Here is a 24378-nt window from a genome sequence, read left to right as displayed (position 1 = left end):
AGAGGGAGTTGGGTGCGGGGTTTGTGTAGTTGCATTATGTAGTGAGTTGTGCTGCTATTCACCTCTAAAAGCTGATGTCTTTTGAATCCTCAGAGGAGCTGCAGATGTTTCTCATGTCCCAGCTGGTTTTCAGTTGTTTCCTTATGAAACTTGCTATTAACATGGCTGAGTTTTGGTTGGAGATACCCTCTGCAAAGAATTTTCTTCTAGTGTTGCAATTCAGATTTCCAGATGTTGGTAATTAAAGTGCAGTAAACTTCCTTTCATATGGCCTTGTGGCAGATAAAGAGTCTTGGAAGATCTGAGAGAACTTTTTTCACTTTAGCATTCCAGCTGTAATGCATGGCCCAATCTTTCCCAAGCCTAGCAAGAAAAAAATCATCCTTTAGGCTTCTCCTTTTTATACTGATTATTTTCTGACCATGTGAGCTTGAACCTGCTTCTTTTTGAATACTGAGTAACTTTCTTATATATGAGGCAATAATCTTCTAGAAGAAAATCTGGTTGAAAAACAATGGAGTGAACAGTTCAGCATGGTAGGTCCCCCGAACTCAGGTGGTGGGAGCCCTGCTGTGTCCACATAAGACCCATCCCTTTGGTGTTGTTTGTAAATTAGGGTTCCCTCCTGCTGAACCTTTGCCAGCCCACAGTTTTCCAGGGCTGCAAGAAGTGGAAATGAAGTGAAGCTACTGCAGACGTTGATCCAATATGCTGAGAGTTTTGGAGAGGAGGGGTGTGTGTGGATGCAGGCTTTGGAAAACAAGTTACTGATCACCATGACTAGCTGCAGTATTTTTTTACCACTGGGGAATAGCAGTCAGATCCTGGCAGTGTGTCTCTCTGGAAAAAAATGGAAGACTGTCTCTTCATCTGTGTCTGGAAAACAAACCCATTTGCCATCTAATAAATATCATCATCATCATCAAGATTTCAGAGAGCTTCCAGAATATGTCTAAATAGTGGTGTGGTATAGAAAAGTTGTGGTTGTGTGTCTGAAGCAGCAGCCAGTGAGTGAAGGTTGGTGTTACCATTGGCTGCTGCTGAGCTGTGTCTTTGGAATAGCAGAGGGACAGCCAAGCAAAGTCCCTGGCCGTGGTCATGTACAAATGAGACAAATACAGGAGTCCTAATAGGCTGCATCCTCGAAGCCTCTGGCATCCTCCTGGGTGTTACAGGATTAGACTTGGAGCCTGTTATGAGCATTGTAGACAGCCCCAGGATGAGGCAGGTGAGCCTCTGTGGATGCAGTGGTGCTTCACCTTGCTCAGCCACCAGCTTTTGCTGTTAAAGGTGTAGGAGAAGGTTCCTGATGTGAAGCTTTTTCAGAAGGTTCACAAGCTCCCAGAATGTTGTCCCTTCATTATTTTGTTTGTTTGCTTTTTGGGTTTTGTTTCATTTTGAGCCCAGGATCAGGGCTGTCCCCTGGCTGGCTGATCCACAGCATTGCTCTGCTGGCACTGTCTGAGGTGCAAGGCTGAAGGTTTTACAGTATCTCCTTCAGCTGCAATGGCCAATCAACTGCTGCAGGCACAGCAGGAAATTGAGAAGCTGCTGGGGAGTGAAATACTTTCCTGTGTGTTATTTACCAAATTGTAAAACGTCTTAAAAGCTGTTGTGTGGCATCAGATCTTACTTTGAGTGTTGGGATATATGCTATGAAATACCATGTCACTTTTCTCACTGAACAGAGCTCCTTGCACCCTGACTTTAGGACTGGTGTGTTCAGGTGAATTCTGAGCACAGGACTGACAAGGTTTCTTCCCAAGGCCTGGGTGATGGATGAGTTGCTAATGGCTCAAGCATGGGCAGATCCTGTGCTGGCTTTCTTGGTAGTTTTAAGGTGTTCCATAGCAGACCTTCAGGGTAAATTTGAGGAGTCAGCTGATACATAAAATCACATACTTTTAATAAAGAAGAAAATAATGCTGTGGTTTTCAACTCTCAGCAAGAGAGTATGTTTAAACAAACAAAACTGAAAACAAAGCCCTGCAGCAATTTGGCACCAGTTCTTGAGAGTTTTGTAGTTGGGTTTGTTTGTTTTTTTTTTTTAGATTAATCCACTTTGATAGCCATCTAACAGTAGCAGGGAGCACTTCAGACCACTCATTGCATCCCACCCATGTGTATCTCTGGTGACAATGTCTCAGGTGTGTGATCACTGTGGGTGTGAGAGTCTGGAGGCCAGATGTGTAGGAGGTGGTTCCCTGCCAGTCACCCAGGTACTGCAGACACCTGCAGAAGGCAGGACTGGGCTGCACACCTGGGATTGAACCTGAGCTGTGGAAAGATGTGCATTAGCTGGATGAGACAGGGTGTGTGGGAACAGGTGCTTAGATGTGTGAAGGAAACAATTCTTTGTATGTGTCTCCCTCATGTTGTGTTCAGATGGTTGTAGGGTCCAGGGCTTGGGAAATGCAATTTTTGTGGTTAAAAGGAAAGCATTGATGCTTGGAAAAGCCCTTTAGCAACTGAAAACCTTTGGTTCACTGGTGACGTTTGCAGGATCGTATGATTAGAAAACTCAGTGTCTGTGTGCCCAAATTAGCTAAAAGGGCTTTGGAAAGCAAACTGTATGGCCTTGCACCCAGGATCAAACACTGGCTCATGTGAGCAGCAGTTGGAGATCTGATCTGCAATCAGTCAGTGGGTTACTTGCTAAATTAAAAAAAAAAGTCCTTGCATACAGGTGGGTGGGTTATGTTGGCGACACAACCTGGTTATCCCTGGTGGCACTGTTGGTGAGGTGCCAGGTCTTGGTTACTGTAATCAGGGAAATGGGTTGTTCAGGAACAGACTTAGTGTTTCTTCTTGGTGATGTCCAGGGAAGCCACTCTGCTCAGTAGCTGATGTGTATGCACTGCACCCGAAGAAGGTGGAGCTGGTTCTAGTTCCAGTTTTGCTCTGGATCTAGTCAAAGCCTCAGAATTGCTCCAGGGGTTTAGGCTGGTTGGGATATTTATTAGTGGACAGGCTACAAGCAGCACAGTGGAGGCACAACCTGCACCTGACAGTCCCTGTTACTGCAATCAATTGACTGTAGCCTTTCCTGTTGTCTTTCTCACCTTGACTGTGCTTTTCCCATTGTGGCTTTGATCCAGGTGTTCATCTGACCTGCCATGGTTTCCCTGGCTGGGAGAAATAACTGTTGTGTCCATCTGCAAAGTCTAAACATGGAGAACAGAGCTGGGGGACCCTTTAGCTCCTTGACTCCAGCTTGATCCTGTTGGGCACGTCTCCTGGATGGCGGGCACTGGTCCACCTGATCTCTGCAGTCTTTTGAGGGACTTTTGCCCCCGCTGTTGCCCTTTGGATGATACAAACTGGATTACCTGGGTTGTTGCAATGCCTGAGGAGAGGGAGTATCTTGCTGGCGTGTTTCACACAAGCCCCGGAGCAGGATACCCACCAGCACCCCGGTCCCTCCTGGGAGCAGCGATGGAGCCCGAGCTGCGCTTCGAGGAACTGCCTCATTTTGCTGCACGTGTTTGAGTTTTGGAGTCCTAGTGCAGAGCTCATTCTTCTGAGCCAACTTTCCACAAACAGGGTTTGTTTTTCTTCAGTTTGAGTCATATTTACAAACTTAGCCCTTTATATATCCTGGGTCTGCTCAGAAGCTGAGGATATGCAATGTTGCTGAGAAGAGACTTCTGATTTATTTGATCATGTCTAACTGTGGCAGCAGAGGAGACACTGATAATAAACCTTGTGTTTTGAAGAAGCTTTTTTTAATGTGAACAAGAAATGTGTCCCCAAAGAATGGGCTCAGAAATCACAGATGCTTAGAAAAAAACAGTATGTGTTTCAAACCCCAGCTGTTTGGGTCTTGTTTCTCTCTCTGGGATTTTGGCATTTCTGCTGTAAATGGAGCTGGGGAAGGGTGTGGAGCACAAGTCTAATGAGGAGTGGCTGAGGCAGCTGTGGTGTTCAAAAAAGGAGGCCTGGGGGGACCTTCTTGCTGTCTAAAACTCCCTGAAAGGAGGGTGCAGCCATGTGGGGATCAGTCACTTCTCCCAGTTAACAAGTGACAGGATGAGAAGAAATGGCCTCAAGTTGTGCTGGGAAGGTTTCAGTTGAAAAAATGTTTTCATAGAAAGGGTGGTCAGGCACTGGCACAGGCTGCCCAGGGCAGTGGTGAAGTTGCCATCTCTTGAGGGATTTAAAAGATGTGTGGATGTGGCATTTGGGGACATGGTTTAGTGGTGACCTTGGCAGTGCTGGAGGGGACAGCTGGACTTGGTTATCTTAGATGGCTTTTCCAACTTGAATGATTCTGTGAACATTGGGTTTGGATTGGATGAGCTGTTGACAGTGGTGAGAGAAGGCTGTGTGTTGATGAGCTGATCCTTCAGGGAGCTGGGAAAGGGGCTGACTGGGCTGTACACTGTGGTTCATGTTCCACTGGGTATGGAACTGGAACCCGAGTTTGCTGCAGATGTTATCTTTGGATTTCAGTTGCTTCTTCACTAACTGTATCTGTGAAAATCTTGCTGCTTGTCCTTTGTGTTTGCTGAATGACATGAGTCAGATATTAGAGCAGTGACTTCAGGTTCTACCCTGGGATGGACCCCAGCAAGGAAGTGCCAAATGACTCGTAACAGAAACCTGCGTGTTCCCTTCCAGCCTGAGCAGGGCTGCCTGTGTCTGTTGTCACATGTGGAGCACAGAGAGCCTCAGTATAAATACAGGACACAGGCAGTGAGGGCAGTTTTATTTCAGTATGCAAAATGGGCCTTTTTCCTCTGGACTTAAAAATAAACAGTGTTTTGGCCAAACAAATGGAACAAACATTTTTATTAAAAGCGTTTATCTTCTCGTGCCTGAGTCAGTAAGAGATTGTTAAAATTGAAAGAACTCTTTAACTTGTAGAACAGCTGACTTGAGTCATTCCAATAGCATTTGTCATCTTAGTTTTTGCTCCTTGAAGCTGGAGAGTTTGCAGCCTTTTATTTAAAGAGAAGAGCAATAAGAAAAGTGGCTCTAACCCTGTGTGCTCTTTGCACAGGTGGAGAGAGAGGCTGAGTCTGTGAAGTTAATTTTTAAGTTGATGAAAAGATTCATGTTTGTTTGTATGGGGATTGGCCTGCCCATGAGCTTAAATTTATGCCAGCTCAGGTGTAGAGAAGGAATTACAGGTCCCTTCAGGGATTACAGATTCCTTATCTGTTGTTATTACAGAAAACAACAAGTTATCAGGAGCAGCTTTAATAAAGACATTAGAAAGTCTTCTACTAGAAATTAGGAAATATTCTGTAAAATGAGGGGATGTTACCAGAGTTGGCATCTGGTGCCAAGAAGGGCTCTCTCCATCTTGAAGATGTGTACATGAAGGAAGCCATCCTGACAAATGAAGCCCTTGGTTGTGTGAGAGTTCCTTGATTTCCAAGACACAAAGAAACACTTGTGCTTATCGTAATCAGTGTTTTCAGGGCTTCAAGGATCACTTTCTTGTACTGGCTTTTTGTTTTCTTCTGTAGTGTGGCCAAGCCTCCAACCAGGACCAAGCCCTTACTTTCTTTAGCTAGTTTCATTTTGTCTTCGTTAAACCTGACAAAACTGTAGTTTCATGGGAATGTTTGACTCCTGTTGTGCACAGACATCTCAAAACAAAAAACCCTTTCTTTGGATGGGATGGTGAAGGTTTGTTTGTCTGCTTCTACCTCCAGGAGACCAGATTGCAGATTGCTCCACACCCCCCCTAAATTTAACAAACCTTTCTTTTCATAGTTCTTCTTTGGGGTTGGAGTTATTTTATTTCAGGTTTTTTTGCCCCACAGACCTTTTATCCTTTTCATTACTTTCATTTGAACTTCTTTTGTGGATTTCTTTCTTTCTTGAAATCCAGCCACCAGGATGAGACAGCATTCCAGCCCTGATCCCAGCAGTGCTGGCGCACAGGGATTGCTGTGCGTGCCTTACATAAGGCAGTCCTGTTTACAGACACAGAGATTTTGGTTTTACCAGCAATATGATGTTGTTGGCTTGTGTTCAGCTTTGTGACTCACTGTAACCCCAGCCCTTTATTTCTGCACAGCTGCCTCTCAGGGACCAGGCTAAAGGCAATTGGCGAAAATGGGATTTTTCTGAATCTGCAGAGCATTCCTGTCTTCGGGGATGAGATGCCCCCTGCCAGAGAGGAACTCTGCTGTTGCTGGCAGCTTGGGGAGCTGCTGCCTTCCCTCAAAGACAGAGAGCTCTCCTGTCCACATGAGGATCATCACAGCCTACTCCTGGTTTGCTGTGTTGAGCTTTTCTCTGCCTCTTCTCCCTGATTCTTGCATTTGCTGTTTGCTCCATGTGTTCTCTTTTCTGGGTAAATAGCACAAGTGCCGAAAATATGCTGGTGTGCTTTGCTGTTTACATGTGGCTCTTGTAAAAGTTGTGATTGCTCTGAACAGTTGAAAGGGAAAGGAGGCGAGCTGGTCTGCTGCCCTTCCCAGGGAACCAGGGGAGCACTTTTGATGCCTTTGGGAGGTTCAGACCCACATGTTCACTGTTGGGACGTTCCACAGGGGATGTGAAAATGGAAACGTGTGCATTTCTCTAAAGAAATAAAATAATGAAAAATCAAAGATGGGGTGGGGAAGCCCTTTTTGCTTGGACAGACTTTCAGGTGCTCAGAAAGCTCCTGAATGCAGCTGAGAAGGGCCTCCCTGAGCCGAGCCAACCAACCCGGTTCAGGTGCCACGTTCGGGTGAAACTTTGCTGCGTTTCCGGAGAGCATGAATCTGTTTTCAGGACAGCGCTATCCAGAACAGCACAGGCCCATGGGATTTCTGATTGCCTTCCCTGTCTCAGTGTTGGCACATTCGGTTTGATAGGCTTCATCAGGTTAAAGGGTGGGTGCCAGGAATTCTCTCAGAAAGATAAATTTGCAATTCTGATGGTAAGTTATGTAAGTAGAACATTTGGAGCCTTAGTATTATGGTAAGGCAGCCTCACAAAGCCTATTAAAAGGGACAGAAGATCCACAAACCCCGTGGCTGTTGTGGCCCTGGGGTGCTGCCAGCCCGAGCGGGGCTGGAGCAGGGTGGTGGTGCTGGGCTCTGGCTGCGGTGCCCTTCCCGCAGGTCTCCCCGGTGCCGGTCCTGGGACAGAGTATAGGTTTTAAGGAAAAGGGTCTCTTCTGTGCGGCGTGGAGGGAAAGGGAGAAGGGTTTCCCTGCTATCCCCTTTGTTCCATGGGGGCAGAGAACGGAGGGAGACAAGAGTTCCAGGCAGTTGCAAGGCAGAGGATAATCTGTTTTATTCAAAACATCACGAGGTAATGTCCAGTCCTGGGGGCGGTCCCCAGGTCTGTCCAGACTCGGTGAAAACCGAGGAGGGGGCAGGGTCCAGGGTCCATTAACCAATGGGACTGGGACAGGGGCAGGGCTGGCTGGGGCCCTGGCCGACCCCCCCTCCCCAGCCACGAGGGATAACAAGAACAGGGGAGAAGGGCCAAGGAGCCTTCACCTGAGCACCTGGGTGGGATGAGCACTGCTTAATAGCTGGCCCATCAACAGAACAAAAGGGCTCCAGGGAACACAAAGAAGACTGGCAGGGTGTGATAGAATTAGGCACAGCTCGGGGGATACAATGGACAGGGTGTGGTGGTCATCAGCCCAGCACAGACAGGATAACAGAACTAAGCACAGACTGAAACCAAGCAGGGTAACAGAACCAGAAACACTGCTTTTTAAAACTTCACCTGAGTCTCTGCGTTTTTTAAGGTGTTTGTCCAGTGCTGGTTTTGGAATTCATTTCAGCATCTTCCTACAACAGAGGGGCCCGGAGCTGCCATGACGACGGGCGACTGCTGCCACCTCCCCGGCTCCCTCTGTGACTGCCCGGGAAGCGCTGCCCTCTCCAAGTCGGTGGAGGACTCGGACATCGGCCGCCCGCAGTACATCACCCAGGTCACCGCCAAGGATGGCCGGCTCCTCTCCACCGTCATCAAGGCGCTGGGCGCCCAGAGGTGAGGCTGCTGCCGCCACAGTGCTGGGCTCTTCCCCTTTTCTGGTGGCTCTAGGGATAGAGGGAGGCAACAAAGTCTTGTTCTATGAGTTTGTCGGGGGGCTAATACCGAGTTTGAATCCTTGTGAGCCGGATGCTTCCCAGGCCTGTGCTCTCTGCAGAGCTCACACAGTTCTAGTGGACCAGGACTCACGTTCACTGAAGCCCCAGCCCTGTGGCTGCTCTGGGTTGAGGTGGCCCAGGTGGCCTCTTGCTGTGTGCCACTGCCAGCTTGTCTCAGGGCAGCAGGGGAGGTGGTGCCGTGCTCACGGGGCAGTGTGTTGTTCACGGAGATTATTGAAAGGCTTGAAGTGGAGCACAGCCCCAGTTCCAGGAAAGTCCACGGAGTAAAGGCGTGGTGTTGATCTACAGCCCCAGCGAGGGGAGAGTGTTTGTGTTCCAGGAACTGCAGTGTCCAGCTATTGATAGAGCAGACACGAGGCAGCTTCACTGGCTAAGTTGCCTCCTGATGTGACTTCTAATCATGTATTTTGAGCAGCTTCCAGAGCAGAGGACACTTGGCAGTATTGTCCAGTCCAACTAGTGAGGGCTGTCTCATTTCTTGTTCAGAAATCCTGTCTGAACAGCTGTTATTTTTTCAATGAATTTGGCCAGACGTTGATGAGGTGTGAAAGTGGTGGGGGAAGGATACAGGGAAGCTGAATGAGAGTGATGGGAGTGGAGACAAATGTAATTGCTGCATCCAACAAACCTGAAGCAGGTCAACGAGAATGCGAGGGGACCTGGGCTTGCTCTCTGGCAGCAGACAGACTGTGCAAGAAGTTGTTTAACCCCTTAGAACTTGTGAAGGTGTAATAATTGTATGGGAAAACTACCTGGAAACACATGTTAAAAAATGCTGACAGGATTCCTGATGTATCTGCATGGAGACCAGTTCACTGCTTTTGGTGGTGGTGGGTCTCTTCCTTGTCACAAACACTTAAGCACAGCGAAGCCAGGAGCAGTGTGACTGCCCTAGAATGTTGAATTAGTGCCATGGTCTCTACAGCCTGCTGGAAAATTGTCTGAATGTATCGTGTGAGAGTGTGACGGGGCCCCCACCCCCTCCGCATAGGAAGGAAGGAAAATGAAGTCTGATAAGAGTTTTTTTCATGCACTGTCAGCAAATTTTTTCGTTCTGAATTGTTTCTTGGTAGCCAAGGTTATAATAATACCATGGAAATATGAAACTTCTCAAACAGGAAGAGAACGGATGAAATATCTTACAGATGCTTTTCTTAGGAAATAACAGTTGCATGAGAGCACTGGAGGCTTGGAGGGGTTGTCTGTCCCCGTCACTAAGGCTCTGTGTGTGGGCTCTACTGGTTCAGCACTTTATGGCAATAAATGTTACAGAATCATCAAATAATTCAAATTGGAAGGCAAGTCCTTGGGATGTTTGGTCCTGGCTCCTTTCAGAGAAAGACTCCTCAGAGCCTTTTCAGATGCAGTTCCCAGGATCTCTGAGGATGGAGTTTCCACCACGTTCCCAGACTCCTGTTGCAGGAATTGTCCTGGCTGAGGAAGTCCCCTAAATAAAAGGCATGTGAAAAGGAGGAGAGAACACAGGTTGGTGGTTCACCAGAGATGTTTGCAGAGAGAAGGGGATAGTGCCTCGGGTGTACATTGCTTCACAGCTCTAAATATGACTAAAGGTCCACTTGGGATGAAACCTGCTAAACATTGAATTAAAAGTGGTGATGTCCTGTGGAAGGAGAGAGGAGTCTTGCTTCTCCCTTAGTGAGATGACATGCACTTCCTTGCTGGCTCTTCTCTTTCCTTCATGTCTCACCAACCTTTTCCCCCAGTGTGCTCCTTTTCCTTGATCTGTGCTTCCATGTCTCATTCTTGCTTGCTGTGCAGACTAATGGAAGTGGACCTGCTTGCTGCTTTTGAAGGTTGTTAAGTGCTTGCTCTTACTGTTGTGTAGCAATCCCACAAACTTCTGCAGTCAAATGGGGTTTTTTGAAGTCAAAATAGTAGTGGAGAGTGAACTGTGAGATTAGTTCAGTGTAGCTTTTGTTCTGTCAGCAATACATAGAAAAAGGTGACAGCTGATATCGCTCACCTGGATTTCAAGAAGTAAGAGAAGTGTTCCATTCTCATCCTTCCTCCCATGCCCAAGTCTAGGCAGCTATGGATGTAAGAGAATAGTTGTGTGAAAAAATGGCTGGTTGGAAAATGGGAAGTGAGATACCAGTGAGTGCCTGGTTTCCATGGTCCAGGGAAGGTGACCCTGCCCTGGGCCTCTGCTGCCCAGCATTTTCTTCCCAAATGATCTCAGTGATGGGTGAGGAGATGTACTGAACTGCTGAGAACAGCAGACTTCGGTATCTAGGGCCATTTGAGGCTTCCCAGGGAGCCCAAAACATCCTCATCACAGGGCTGGCATATGTGGCACAAGGCTGCTAAGAAACCAGTGCTTGGGGTGCCAGCTGAAATGCCCCATCCCTGCAGGTGTTCCGGGCCTTGTTGCCTGGGGCTTCAAGCAACGTGGTCTAGTGGAAGGCATGGCACTAATCGTTCACAGTCAGTGGTGCCAGCTGAAGGTGTGAGACACATCTTGGGAACAGATGGGTGATTCAAGTGCGGTGAGCAGGGCAGGCCTCCCCCCCGGGGAACACTGCGATTGTCTGAATGTTTGTTACTTCCCTTGATATGCATCTCTGGTTCTATGAGTTCTCAGGAGAGCAGATCAAAGATACTTGATTCTGTAGTTGAAACTTGTGGCCAAGGAGAGGTGAGAAGAGGTTGTTGCTGAAGCACCGAGGCATTTCTGCAGCCAGTGAGAGGCCGAGTGTGCAGAGTGGGTGGTGATCTGTGGATAGGTGCCCATGTGATGCCAGGCAGTATGCTGAGAGCTTAGTTTGGTGACTGCTTGTTGTGAAATATGTTGTGTCCTTGGAGAGCTGAGCTTCCAGGGTCAGTGTAGTTGTGTCTTTAGACAGTGCTGTTCCTTACACACTTCCTGCTCAGCTCAGGGTGCAGAGCAGAGATGAGCCAAGAGTGGGTAGGTGATCTGATAAATGTGACTCTGGTTGCCAGCCTCTTGAGTGGCTGCAGGTGGCTGGGGCACGCTGTGGCCCTTGTACATCCTCTGGATTTGTGTCAGTGCTTCAGGCTTGGTGTTGGGTCTGTTGTCAGCCCCTGCTCACTGTGAGTGGAGCTGGAGACTGTGGGACACGTGTGCTGCAGTTGCTTCTGTACCAGCTTCTCTTGGATGTTGTGGTGCTCATCAGCAGGGCTTCCTGATTTTACTGACCTAAAATGTCCTGGGTACCTCCATGCTCCCCTGACACTGGTTTCTTGCTGTGGCAGGGTCCTGCCATGACCTGCCACATGCTTCCTGCTGTGCATGTGCCTTTCTGGGGCTTGGTGGGACCAGACGCTGTGGCTGTGTCATTCTGCCTGCTCTGACCGTGATTTCATTCTGTTTGTCTCTTGTTCTGCCTCTTTAGTGATGGTCCCATCTGTCGAATCTGTCATGAAGGTGGAAATGGGGAGGGACTGCTTTCCCCATGTGACTGCACAGGAACACTGGGCACCGTGCACAAGAGCTGCCTGGAAAAGTGGTTATCCTCCTCCAACACAAGTTACTGTGAGCTCTGCCACACAGAATTTGTTGTAGAGAGAAGACCAAGACCTTTGACAGAGGTACCACTTTCTTGCTGCTTCACTTTTATTTCCGTATCGTTTGAGAGAAAATGAGTGACTGCCCTGCTGTCCTTGTAGTCCTTGCTGGCTCCTGCTTCTCACAGTACTTTAGCACTCACAATGAAGAATCTATTTGGAGAGATCAAGTCTCTTATCAGACCAAGTGATGTAGTTGCAAACGTGCAACAGTGATGTTTGGGGCAGCTCTTGCCTATGCCCTTCCCACATGCCACCTGCCAGCAGCAGCGTGCAGGGCTGCAACAGGCACTTGTGGCTGTGCTTTAATGCTTGAGCACCAAAACACAGACGTCAACACATGACTGACTGAAATACAAAGCTCTCATAAATATTCTTTTTTTCCTGCTAGTTTCAATCTTATCTCCTGGTGTTGCAGTAGTGCAGCTCTCTTGCATCTACCTTCATTGTCACATTCTGAAAAGTGAGATGTGATTGCTGGTATTTTCATAAATACTTGACTTCCCTTGACTAATATTGATGTGTGCTTCAAAGCCTTTGGGCTTTGATCCTTCCTGCTGCTCTGTGCTCCTCTTGGCTCTGCCGGCCCTTGTGTTCCTCTTTGCACTGATCATAGTAGGAACAGGATCCTGATGGGTCCATCAGCATCCCAGAGCTGGAATGTCCAATCCAGGCTCTGGCTGGTAGGTTGGGTTGGTATTTTTATCACAAGGCTGCCTTCATTCCCCTGTTCAGGTGTGCTCACCTTTCAGTCTTCCTTTGACCCCCAAAGTGCAGCTGCCTGTAGTGAAGGCCTTTGCATGTGGGGAACAAAGGCAGCTTGGGCCAGCCTATCATCTGACCTCAGAGTTCAAGTGTACATCCCCAAAGAGGAATAAGTAAACCAGAGAGTTGATGTACAAAAGGCTGCAAGGGTTTGTTTCAGAAGGTGGTTTAATCTGTCTGAAGTGGTGTGAGCTGTGTTGGCAGGTGAGCAGATGCTGTTGGTATGGCTGCTGTTCCAGACCCTACTGCAGGACCATGTAGAAGGGCGTTGCTGGCACCTGAAGTCCAGCCTGGAAGATCAAAGCAAGGTCCTGCAGCCCTTGTACCCTGTTCAGTTCCCATTCAGTGCCTGTGGGACTGCAGGCAGGCTCTCCCTGTGTCAGTGTGCTGGTGGCTTGGCTTGGGTGTTCCTTCAGCACACTGTGCATCAGTCTACAGCTGGGCACTTACACTGAATAATTTTGGGAGCCCCCCAGTCCTGCAGCTGTCAGGAATGGGAGGAGTGGGAGGTCTGGGTGCTGATTCTTAACAACAGGCTCCTGTTACCTGTCAGCTGGTGAAGGTTTGTTGGTACCTGTCACCAGAGTGTGTGTGGTGAGGCAGGGGTTAATTCAGCTTTGTAGTGTTGATTGCTCTTGTCCACTCTCACCTTCCCTTTGCTCCATCAGTTAGATCAAAACTGAGTCACAACTGGAATTCTAAGCTGCTTTTCAGATCTCTGTTTCCATTCATATTCTGGGTGTTACCTCCTTTCTCTTCCCACCCCCCTCTGGAAACAATACCTGTCCCCTCCTCCTTCCCAGCTCTCCTTCTCAGACTCCCATCTCTTCCCAGTGAGCCTTTGAGGGGAAAAGAGCCAACCAACTGGTGAAGCATTCAAGCTTCAGCTTGCAAAATTGTATTAAGTTTTAATGATTGTTAAACTTACAGCTGACTGTCATTGGCTTGACAGCCCCAGGCAGGAGAAGGTTTCAGCCTACAGTGCTAACCCAAGCCATGCATTCAGCAAAGTGATTTGTAAGAGCATTACCTTGGTGGTTACAGCTGTCAGGGTCTTACTGCTTCTCTCTTAGCTGCTGAAACATATAAAATGGCTCTTTGATCAGTATCTCTCAAATGGTTTCAGACATTGCAAAACACTGTTTTAAAACAGTTGGGAAGGGCTGTATCTTGGCTTTGAGGACATGCTGGAGGCAAACCCAGGGACAGTGAGCTTGCTAGGGCTTATGCAGGCCAAGTTGTGAGTGCAAGTCTCAGATGTTTTAGCTTGAGAGCTGCTAAAGTATTCCTGCCCAGAAAAAGCACGTGGGAGTGCCTTTAGCCATCATTCACAGATGCTGTAGCACCTGGTAACAAGTATAGGATTAAAAAACTGCACACTTGAATGCAAGCTCAGAGGCCAGTGTGTATTCAAGGAGTTTCTCCTTTGACATTGGTGTCTGCCTCCAGCAGGTATGGGGAACTTGCTGGTAGATTGAGACAGGAAAGTCATGAGTCCTCTGTTCACTGACTAGTCTGTACTCCAGGCTGGATGAGTGAGCAGCCCATGACAATCAAATTTTAATCACCATTGAAATTTTTGAAAAGCCTCTGTGGACTGAAGCCTGCAGGGTTATGGGAACCAGCAAGGTATCTGTGAGTGCTGATTGGTGATGGATGGGCAGCATTTAATGACTCATACACAGGAGAGCTGCCTCTGTGTTTTCAGAGAGGAATAGACCCCTGGAGCCATTACTGCCAGCTGGCAAAGGCTTTGGGATGTGAGTGGTTTGTTCTGGTATTTGGGGACTGTTTGTGAGTACAGTGAAGGGGATGATCTACCATGTTGTGGTGTCTGCCTAAAGTGCCATTAGTGCCTTGTGAGCTTGGAGGCTGGTGAGCCTCTAATGAAAAGTGGCCAGGAAGCCAGTGAGAGTGATCCCTGCCACAGAGCAGAGCCTGACGTGCAGCTCACCATCACTGTACAGCCCCAGAGCAGTTCCCTTGTCAGCAGTTCAGTGGCAGTAATGTTTTCCCTGGCTTGAAAAGAAACCTATAGCCTTGCTTAGTACATCCTATGGTAGCAGCCTGCTCTTGCACTTTCCTAGGGACCAGCAGTGCTTCCCACCGTGTGCTGGAGTGCTGTGTGTCTGGTACCAGCTGTGCTGAGCAGTGTGTGCTGTGGCTGCAGGTGTGCCTGGTCCTGTACAGCACCATTCCCCTGATCAGCACATGCACTGTGTGCCTGGCGTGCCATGACTGGAGGGCTCCTGTTAGGGCAAAATGGCTCACTTGGCTGGAAGGATCACCTGGTTTTGTTGTGTTACTTCCACCATGCTATAAAACCTCTGATCCTTTCCTGGAGTGTGGGGAAAACATCCCGGAGTTCAGTTTCTCATTTTCCTTGCAAGTTATTACAGCCACCCTGACCTCCTGCACCACTGCAATCTGTGCTGGTCAAAGGCAGTGACAGTGAGTTTGCTTCGCCCCAGGAGGTCTGTGGGACTTTGTTCACTTGGAGGTCACTCAGCAGAGCGTGACTGCTTTGGGAAGTGCCTACTGGCAGGAGAGGCTCTGCCCTTAGTGCAGCGCCCTTCAGAAGGAGCTGATAACCCCTTGGCCAGCTGGCTGGCACTTTCATTAACCCTGCCTGCAGTCTGGTGCAATCTCATCTCCCCAGAATGAGCTGCAGATCTTCACCAAATACTTTTGGGAAGTGTCATCCCCAAGCTGTTCATCTGTTTCTGAGAAGAGGGCTGGGGAAAGACACTGCTTAGTCATTTAAAAATGTCGTGGTGGTTCCCTCAGCCACGTTATCTGGGAAGTTCTCTGCCCCTTGGTTGTGGGCAGGGGTAGGGAGTGTTTTGAAACTTCAGGGGAAGTGATGCTCATGGTGAGTGTGCTGATAAAAATGTGCTGCTCACCAAGTAAAGCTGGGAAGTCAAAATAGAAATTAGGAGCCCAGGATACAAAGGGAGGGCAGCTAGGACTGGGAATGATGTGGGAACATGCTTTATGGCAGTGGAGCTGATAAAGGGTCTGTCCAGGTGTGAAAGACTATCCAAGCATCCTCCTTCTCTTTTGCTGTCAGCTGGCCACAGGAGAACTCAGTGACATGCTACCTGCTGGTGTTGGGCCTCACAGGAGAAAGCAGCTCTTGCTGTTTGCTCGGCCCTATCCTGCGTTTCCACCCTGGGGAGATGTGGAGCTGCTCGTGGTGGCTGCTGCAGTCACTGGTCAGCACAGCTGATCTCTGGGAAGGACCATCAGCCCCATGAAGAAATGGCTCTGTCTATGTGCCTTTGAAGAGCCTTCAGAAGGAGAGGGGCTGAGGCTGACTGTGAACTGGTGGAGATGTTTTGGTGAGGGCTGAGGGGAAGGTCCATGGTCAAGTTGAAATGCTTCTATGTAAGCTTCCTGTTCTTGGAAGTCAGGAAACACCATGACCAAAATTGCCCTAGCTTTTACTTCAGGCCTCCTGTATATCTGTGTTACAGTGTGGTCTTCATGATCACAGGCTGTATTTTCTGGGAGCAGTGCATGAGTGGAAGATGCTCACTAGCTAACTTTGCTTATCCCACTGTGTGGTCTTGTGTCCCTGTTCACCAAGACCAAACTATTAATTTCCCCATAGACTTCTCTGGAGTACTTACTGCTATGACATCCAAGCACTTCACTAACAGTAATTTAATTTTGCAGCCTCCTTTTGGGAAGGAAGGCATCAACCTTGTCCAGCATGGAATAATTTCATAATAGAATTGTAATTTGTTTTCTTTAAGCAGCCATTTATTTGTGTTGTGGTTTGTTCAATGTAAAAACAGTAACAGTGTTGAGTTCCAGTGTGCTTGGCCTCTGAACCAGAAATGGGGGACTTTTCTGGGCCCAGAGGCAGCTCTGGAAGGCATGGCCTGGCCCCTGGGTGTGGGTGAAATAGGCTGCACTCCAGCCTGTTTCAGTTATTTTTTAACTAAGAAGTGATTGAAAGCTAAAAAAACCATGAAAGGCTTTTGTAAACTGTTAGGCTGTGAGATTGATGAGCTGAGTGCTTTTTGGGCATGTTTTGAACCTCTGCAGGTGGCTGGAGAATTGACCTGAAGCCTTAGGTGGAGAGACTGTAGCCAGAGGTGCAGGATGCTGCCACACCAGTGCCTGTGCTAAGAGGGGACAGAGTGCCTTCTGCTTGGCTCTGAGAGGGTCTCCAGCACGAGAAGACTGTGCACTGGGGCTCGTGAGTGAGGAGCATGTCCCCAGCAGAGGACGAGGTTGCCAAGCCTTGGGAAGGGGTGGTTTTCCAACACTTGATTTTCCTACATGAATGTTAGTTTAATGTGCATCCATATGTTTACAGGGAAGTGATCTGACTCCATGACACTCCAGCCAGCATGGCTGACATGGTCAAAAAGTGAAAAATACTTTGTGTTCCCTGGAAGACTTCAGCAGTCAATACTTAGATTAAGTGTTTGAACAGTAAGTCACAGCACACATAGCGTTCCTGGAGCAAGAAGTTTCCTCTTTGTTCCAATAACATCAAGCACAGAAAATGCCTGGTTTACTGCTCCTCTTCCCGGAACATTTGCTGTCCAGATCATGGCAGAAGGAGGAGCACATATCTTTGGACGTGAAGGGTTGTTGCAGCTTAGACAGTTCTTTCTCCAGGCAGGGTTAGGTTTATTTGCCCTGATGTTTCATGCCTTAAATTTGTTTCAGCCAAGCTTTGTTTAGAGTTCTAAAGTATATGGAGAGAAGAAAATGTCTCTTGTGATCGTTTAATTCTTGCCTCCTTAGAAACGTAAGTTAGGATGTGTCAGCTTGTCTGGAGGAGCCTGCCTCTTCCTGGTGCTAGGAGAACCAGGATAAGTGCTGTTACAGGCAGCTTGTGTACGAGTCAAAGTATGTCCCCACCCCATCTTTGGTGTTCTCCCTTCCACATAAGCTCTTCTCTTTGGTCTGTGGCAAAATCCATCACAAACCTGTTTTCTCTTACAAAGTGCTCTCCCCACTGAAGGCACTTTGTCCTCTGGGATTTCAGGTAGAGCTGCATGGATGGAGCAGTTTGGGACTGTGTTGGATGCATTGTGTATTTCCAGAAAGCATTACCTGGGGTGACACTGACTGTGTTTCCACAGCCACAAGCCCTTCTGCACAGCTCCTGGCCTCCTCCCTGGCTGCAGCCCGCTGCCCAAGGAGGGAGGTGGGCATGTGGGTCACTCTGTACTGGTGCACCTGAGCCTGCTCCTACCTGTTTTAGCTTTCCCAGATTACCAGTAAAAGTATTTCCTTTCCACGGTGTTCTGCTGTGACCCTCTCATTTCTCTCTTCAGTTCATTAACCACTTATAAAGTGTTTTAGCTTTAACCTATTGTTACTTTTGTCCACTCTGAGCATTTCTCAGTGGGGATGGCTGTCACTGTCCCTCGGCTGGGCACAGTTCTGGTGTGGAGTGGTCAGGTCTGTGCTGAGCAGCCCAGGCCTGTTCAGAAATGGCCCGGGCTGGCAGCTCAGACAGGCATCAGAGCAGCTACTGTTTAGTCCCAGCAAAGGTCAGTCCATAATTCCAGAGGAAGGATGTATTTCTGTCCACACTTTGTGTCAATACCAGGGAGAGGAAGGGGCTGAGAGGAGGGGGTTACAGGGCTCTGCTCTGAGAGCAGGCATGAACTACTGCTGCCAAGTCCAAGGCTCTGGCATTGCTGGAACTGCTGGGATGTTGAAAGTCAACACATCCTGGTGGTAAAAGCTAGTGAATGCAGGACTTGTTCATAATGCTTCTCTAGGTGTTTAATACCTTTGCTAAAGCAAAACTCATTTAAGACAGCTCACTAATTCCAAAAGAAGATTTCTTTGATGAATCAGTCACTATTGGAGCAGTCCCACCACCCCTTTTGTTTTCATATTTCTGTCCTTGCAAGCAAGTCTTGTGATAGAATCCCTAAAAAATTCTGCTTCCATATCTCCAATGCTGGTGTTTTCCATCGATGTGTGTGTTAACAGCTTAATTTAAAAATGGCAGCTTTAGTGATCCCTGTGTGTCCCTTTTCCTCCTCAAAACAGCTCTTCCTTCCAAAGGTGCTGTGCTGTGTAGAAGCCTGACAGTTTTTGCTCCTACTGTTTTTCTTTGGGTTTATTGTGCAATTTTGATTAAAGATGCTTCCTTTTCAGTAATAGATAATACTTTTTGTTCACTTAAACTGGATATTTTATGTAGTGGCTATTTTTTTTTCTCTTAAGGAAAGTGCAGCTTCCAAATGCAATGTCACCTGCAATAAAATGTGTTTTAAATTCTCTGAGGTTTTTGCTTGGCTCTGTGGGTGTGCTGGAGTAGGAGACACCTCCCATGGGTCTGCCATGTGCAATCCTTCTGCTCTGTCTCCCGAGTCTCCTGGACCTCTGTGGCTGTGGGAGGTGCTGTGGGAACATCCCCAGCACATGCAGAGCGAGGTTTTCAGGCAGGAGTTGTGGTGTTACTCCTGTTTATGTTGTTAGGGAAAGAAATTTTTGGCTCTGGGCACAGCGCCCAGTGCTGCTCTTGTTGCCCTGCCTCCAGTTCAGAGAACTGAGCTGTGATGTAAGCTCTCCCCCACCCTTCCTCCAGCCTTATCTTCCTTGCAGACAGGCTTTTCCCATTGCTTTTCTCGAACTCTTCTGCTGGTCTCAGTGCACCCTTATCTCATCTGAGCTCCTCTGTCCTTCCCCAGCCTGTCTCTCTCCTTGCTCAGTGCAAGTCTCTGTTTGACTCTTGGATCTAGTGAAAAAATAAATCCCTCTTGGTTCCAACTGAGTCCAAGTCCTCTAATCTTTTCCTTTCTCTCTTTGTGTTTGCTGTCTGGAGATGCTCTTCTCAGATCCAACACGATATCCTCTTGCCACTGCTCTGCAAACTGCAATGGCCTCTTTGGGGCTGAAATGGGACATACTTCATGCCTGCGCTCTTGGCACCTACTGGCACTACTGTCTTCCTTACCTATCCCTTTTCTCCACTTTGTCCAGCCATGTCTGTGCTGTGATGATCCAGAAGACCAATGGGCTTTCTCCGAGGTGCAGCTGCTGGCAGTGGTGATCTCGTGTGTTTGTGTGTGTTATGCTTCAGCATTTCCCATGGTGATCCCCGCCACAGAATCACCTGCTGCTCTGGAGGAAAGTGTCCCAGTGACCTGCAGTGCTGCTTGGGTTGATTCCTCTCCTGTCCACCATTTCTAGCATTCCTGCAGCTCCTGCTGTCCTTGGGTCAGCCCAGAGCCCTGCACTTCCCAGTGGCTGGGCTCGGCTGGGGACTTCGGGAAGGTTCTCATGTCCGTACAAGGAGGTTGGCTTGTTTGCAGAGCATTGATGGCAAGTGGCTGGGTAAAGAAGGATGAGGAGGGGCACTTTGCTCTGCAGCATTTAACTGTCCTGCTTGCAGGGCTGGAGGCATTTCTCAATTTTGACTTCCTGAACTCTGGGTACTCTGTCAGCAAACATCCTTTCATTCTTGGTAAAAAAAAACCAGGACCATCCTGCTGGGGCTGCCCATGGAGCCTGGTGGCCTGCAAAGAGGCTTGGAGCAGGCCAAGAAGGAATGTGAAAGTCTCTCATCTGGAGCTGTATTTTTGATTCCATGTGTTTCTCAGGGCAAGGGCAGGGATAATAGTGCTACTTGAGTCACAGTGGTGTTTTTTTCTGACCCATATAGCCAGGCACCAGGTCAGCAGCAGAAGGAAGATCAACAGGTACCTGGGCAGCCACAGGGTAACTGTTTGGTGGGCAGAAAGGACATGGGATGTTTTGGAATGTGTCCAAATACTTGTGTGTTGCCATGGCTTGCATCATACCCTGTGAAGCACAGGGAAACTCTGTGGCAGGGTGAGATGGTGAGGCTGGCAGGTCATGCTGGTCCTGACTGGTGCTCTCCAGAGCTGCAAGGCTGAGAGAGAAACCTGAGCATGTGCTGGCTGGAGACTGCTGGTTCCTCCAGTCCCACAGGGCACAGGAATGCGTCATGTACAGTGGTTATGAGACAGGGACTGATAGCCCATGGCCATGGACATTGAGCCACACAAGGTAGGTCAGCTGTAAAAATCAATGAAAGCTAATTTTCAGAACACCCTTTTATAACTCCCCAGAAAGACTGCAGAGTGCTGAGGGCTGCTGGGAGAGTCCCTTGTCCGTCCATTCCCATTGGTTCCAAGGGGCAGAATGCAGTCCAGCCCCAAGACATGCAGGTGCTGGGATGGACTGGCAGGGAGACTGCTCTGATATGCTTTGAGCTCTGCTTTTGCCTTCCAGAGGAGCTGATGATGTCCCAGTGCCTTTTTCTGCCTGCCCCCATCCTGCCTCCCACCACCTGGGGCTCACCCAAGCTTCATGGGCACTGTAGCACCCAAAGGTCAGCTTCTCATCATCCCCTAGCCCTGCCATGGCTCCAAGAAATGAGCTCCCTTCCACAACCCTGCTGATCTCACCATCTGGGAAAGCCTCAGGATCATGCTGGAGGACAAAGAAATATGATTGTACCCAGAATAACTTCTTGTCACACAAGTTGAGGGAAGTTGTTTCCAGCAGAGTAGACAGAGATCCAGGTTGTAGCCCAAGTGGGCAGCAAGCCAGCTCTGCCTCGTTGCCTTCAGTCTTAGACTTGATTGCAGCATGGAAGGTGGTAAAAGAAGGTCAAGTTCTGCTTGTGTTGCTTTCCCCTGTTTACTTGATAGTTTTCCCTACAAAATTTGTTTAATCTGCCCAACCACTTTATGGATTATTTGCAAGATTTATTTAAAGTCCTGTGTGCACTAATTGCTGCTCTGCCAGAAACCCTGCACCCCTAGGGTGACTTATTGTGTTCTTTTTCTTTTTACTGTGTCAGTGCATATTGGCAAAGCAAATCAACTACTACAAAAGGAAATTTGCTTCCTGCCTTCACATATTTGGCTTCCATCTTGGGGAGGAAGATCGTTCAAAGGTCACAAGGAATATAAATAGAATTAAGGTGCAGTAAAATACCTATCTGCCTTCAGTCCCTGAGCTTCTTACTGTAAAATGGTCAAAAGTGCTCCTTTGACTGTTCCAGGGGATGAGGTACTCTGGGCTTGCTGCTAGAGGGACATTTGTCCAGTCAGGGTGATTTGGCATTCACCAGAGTGCTGTGTCCCTGGCAACCCTGTTCTGGCCGCAGTGGGGACAACCTGCCCCATGGCCAGGTTCAGCTGCTGGGGCTGCTCAGGAAGTGCCATGTGTAGAAGCAGCTTTTCTGCATCCATGAACTGCTGTCCACCCTCACTGCCTCCAGGGCTGCTCAGCAGGTGTGTGTGTGGTCCTTACCATCCCCACGCAGCTCATCGTGCCAGTCTCCTCTGTGGAGCCGTGAAACAGGGACCTGCTGATCTCCCTCCCTTCTCCCAGCTCCTGTCCAAACCACAGTGCTGCCTGTTCTGAAAGGGCCCTGGGGGTGCTGCTTGACAGTGGCTGAACATGAGGTAGGTGTGCCCAGGTGGCCAAGGGCACCCGGCTTGTACCAGCAATAGTGTGGCCAACAGTACCAGGGCAGTAACTGTTCCCCTGTGCTGTGCCCTGCTGAGGCCCCACCTCAAATCCTGGGGCCAGATTTTGGCCACTCACAGCAAGAAAGACATTGAGGGGCTGGAGCATGTCTAGAGAAGGGAAAGGAGCTGGGGAAGGGTCTGGAGCACCAGGAGCAGTTGAGGGAGCTGGGGAGGCTGAACTTGGAGAAAAGGAGGCTCAGGAGGGACCTTCTTGCTCTCCACAACTCCCTGACAGGAGGGTGGAGCCAGGTGGGAGTTGGACTATACTCCCAGGTAACAAGTGACAGAATGAAAGGAAAAGGCCTCAGGTTGGGCTGGGAGGGGTTTAAAATCAATGAAAGTTTTTTGTCTCTTACTGCAGGAGCATTCAGGTGCTTCTGGTCACATCTCTAACATCCTGTGCTTATCAGTCCTCCCAGGTGCAATTCCAGGCCAGGCTCATTCCTGTCACTGCAGCATCTTCTCCTCTGCTCAGGTCCAGCTCAGTGTCCCGTGCCAGGCACTGCAGAATGTGCTGCTGCTTTGGCTCTGACCAGCCCTGTTCCTTGCCTGGGTTTGCCATTTCCCCCTGTTTTTCCCATTTCCACAGGAGTTGGCTGTGCTTCTCAGTCCATCCTTACCTCTCTGCTCTGTCTGACTGACCGTCCCTGTCGGAGTTCAGTCTGCACTCCCCTGTGCCCCCTTCCCTGCTCCCCTCTGGGCCTGCACTCTGTGGCTCTCCCTGGCCAGCCCTGGCCTCAGGTTACCTGTGCTGAGGTCTCACTCATTCCTTGCATACCTGCCACCACCCCTTCTGGATTGCTACTTGAAAGGTGTTTTCCCTGTAGGAAAGGAGCTTTGTGTGTGGAGTTCTTAGATGGGTCCCTTCCCAAGCTGTCTATTCCAAAGTGGAGACCCCCCTCCAAGTCAGGCAGCAGGATGTGCCTGACTGGCCTGGCATATCCGTGCCCTGACAGTCCATTCCCTGCTCTGACTGTGCTTTTTCAGGAATGTTCTCCCAATTTTGTTTAAAAGAAAGAAAACCAAGAAAATCCTGAAGGAGACAGTCATCTTTGTGCAGGGAAAAAAGAAGGATCTGCCAGCCCAGCGCACACAGATCCCAGTAAAAATGCTGTAACAATTTATTATGGGTAGGAACCACAGCTGCTTGCTATTGTAGAAAAGGAAAGGAAAGGCTGAAAATAGCATAATCCCAGGAAAACAGAACAATTGCTGTTGTTGAAGTCAACTATCTCCAGTGAACCCACACTAGAACCAAGTTGGGACTCCTAAAGGAAGTAAACATTTGGAGATTGCCTGTGAAATTCTAAAATGCCACAATTCTCCCAAAGGAATCCAAGAGCTAGATTTGTGTCTGCTGCCCTTAGGGCTTGACCTGGCCCCAGACCTCAGTGCCCTTGGTTCCCAATGCCCCTATACTGGGTACGGAGTTCTCGATCTGTTCCTGTTGAAGCTCAGTCCAAGACCTGTGAGGTCTTTGTTAGGCCAAGCTTTACTGAAATGACCTCCTCCTGCCTGTGCCTGTGCCCAGGAGGTTCTGTATTCACTACTGCCTTCCCCTGCACACATTCTTCTGTTGTCTCTTCCCTGTCCCTTGATGGTTGTTAAACATAGACTTGTTGCTCTGTAGTTGCATTTTGGAGGTTTCTGTGAGTTAAGGGTATGCACCAGGTGCCCCCAGACTGCCCAATGCAGTGAGAGTTTCGGCCCTGCTGTATGCGCTGCCTGCGCTGACTAATGCCCTTGTCCCGTCCTTCCCACAGTGGCTGAAGGACCCCGGGCCCCGCAATGAGAAGAGGACCCTGTTCTGTGACATGGTGTGTTTCCTGTTCATCACTCCGCTGGCGGCGATCTCCGGCTGGCTGTGCCTGCGCGGGGCCCAGGACCACCTGCAGTTCAACAGCCGGCTGGAGGCCATTGGGCTCATAGCACTCACTATAGCACTTTTCACAATCTACGTCCTCTGGACTCTGGTAAGTGCTGGCTGCCAGGGCCCTGCTCCTGCTTCAACGAGCTGGCAGCACTGGCTCACACCACAGCGATGCAGCCCCCCAGTTCTGCCTCCCTGTGGGAGAAAACTGTTTAATTGTCTTCACGTGGGAGATGCTAAAGTTGTTGCTGAGAATGAGAAACCACTTCCTGATTATCTGCTTTCCAGACCGGCATGGGAACGGTGAAACAGGGTGCCATGTACCTGGCACAGACATGCCCGAATGGGACTGGTGCTGGGGCTGAAGCTGGTTGGGAAGGGCTGGGCCTGGGTCAGGCAGTGGCCCAACTATGGTGCCTACTTCTATTTTTGAGAAGAAACACAAACTTGGTGCCTGGGTTAGTTCAGAGGAAAAGTAAGTTCTGAACATGTTTGACCCCTAAATAATCTGCCATCGTGTCCCTCTGTGCTTCGTGCTGCCCAGCACACACTGGCCATGGCCAGAGGGGTTGCAAACTGGCCTTGGAGGTGTCTGGCCCACAAATAAACAAATTCCTATACAGTGTTTTTA

General features: G+C 48.9%; 1 protein-coding gene across 8 annotated transcripts in view; it reads left to right on the top strand.

Moving 5' to 3' along the window:
- MARCHF2 (membrane associated ring-CH-type finger 2) overlaps positions 1–24378 on the top strand; it is a 35451-nt gene that overhangs the window by 5430 nt on the left and 5643 nt on the right. For 2 of the 8 annotated variants that reach the window (XM_071578173.1, XM_071578175.1), the window contains exons 2-5: positions 3099–3792; positions 7761–7953; positions 11450–11645; positions 23641–23850. In XM_071578173.1, the coding sequence (XP_071434274.1) occupies positions 7778–7953; positions 11450–11645; positions 23641–23850 (582 nt within the window). In that variant the 5' untranslated portion in view covers positions 3099–3792; positions 7761–7777. Of the gene's footprint in view, positions 1–3098; positions 3793–6292; positions 6311–7708; positions 7954–11449; positions 11646–23640; positions 23851–24378 lie in introns of those variants that run through there. The other 6 variants (XM_071578176.1, XM_071578180.1, XM_071578178.1 and 3 more) reach the window with 6 other exon arrangements.

The sequence above is a fragment of the Pithys albifrons genome, chromosome 27 (assembly GCF_047495875.1).
Source record: "Pithys albifrons albifrons isolate INPA30051 chromosome 27, PitAlb_v1, whole genome shotgun sequence".
NCBI lineage: Eukaryota > Metazoa > Chordata > Aves > Passeriformes > Thamnophilidae > Pithys > Pithys albifrons.
Note: the sequence above shows the minus strand (reverse complement) of the source record. Positions and strands in the feature narration are given on the sequence as shown.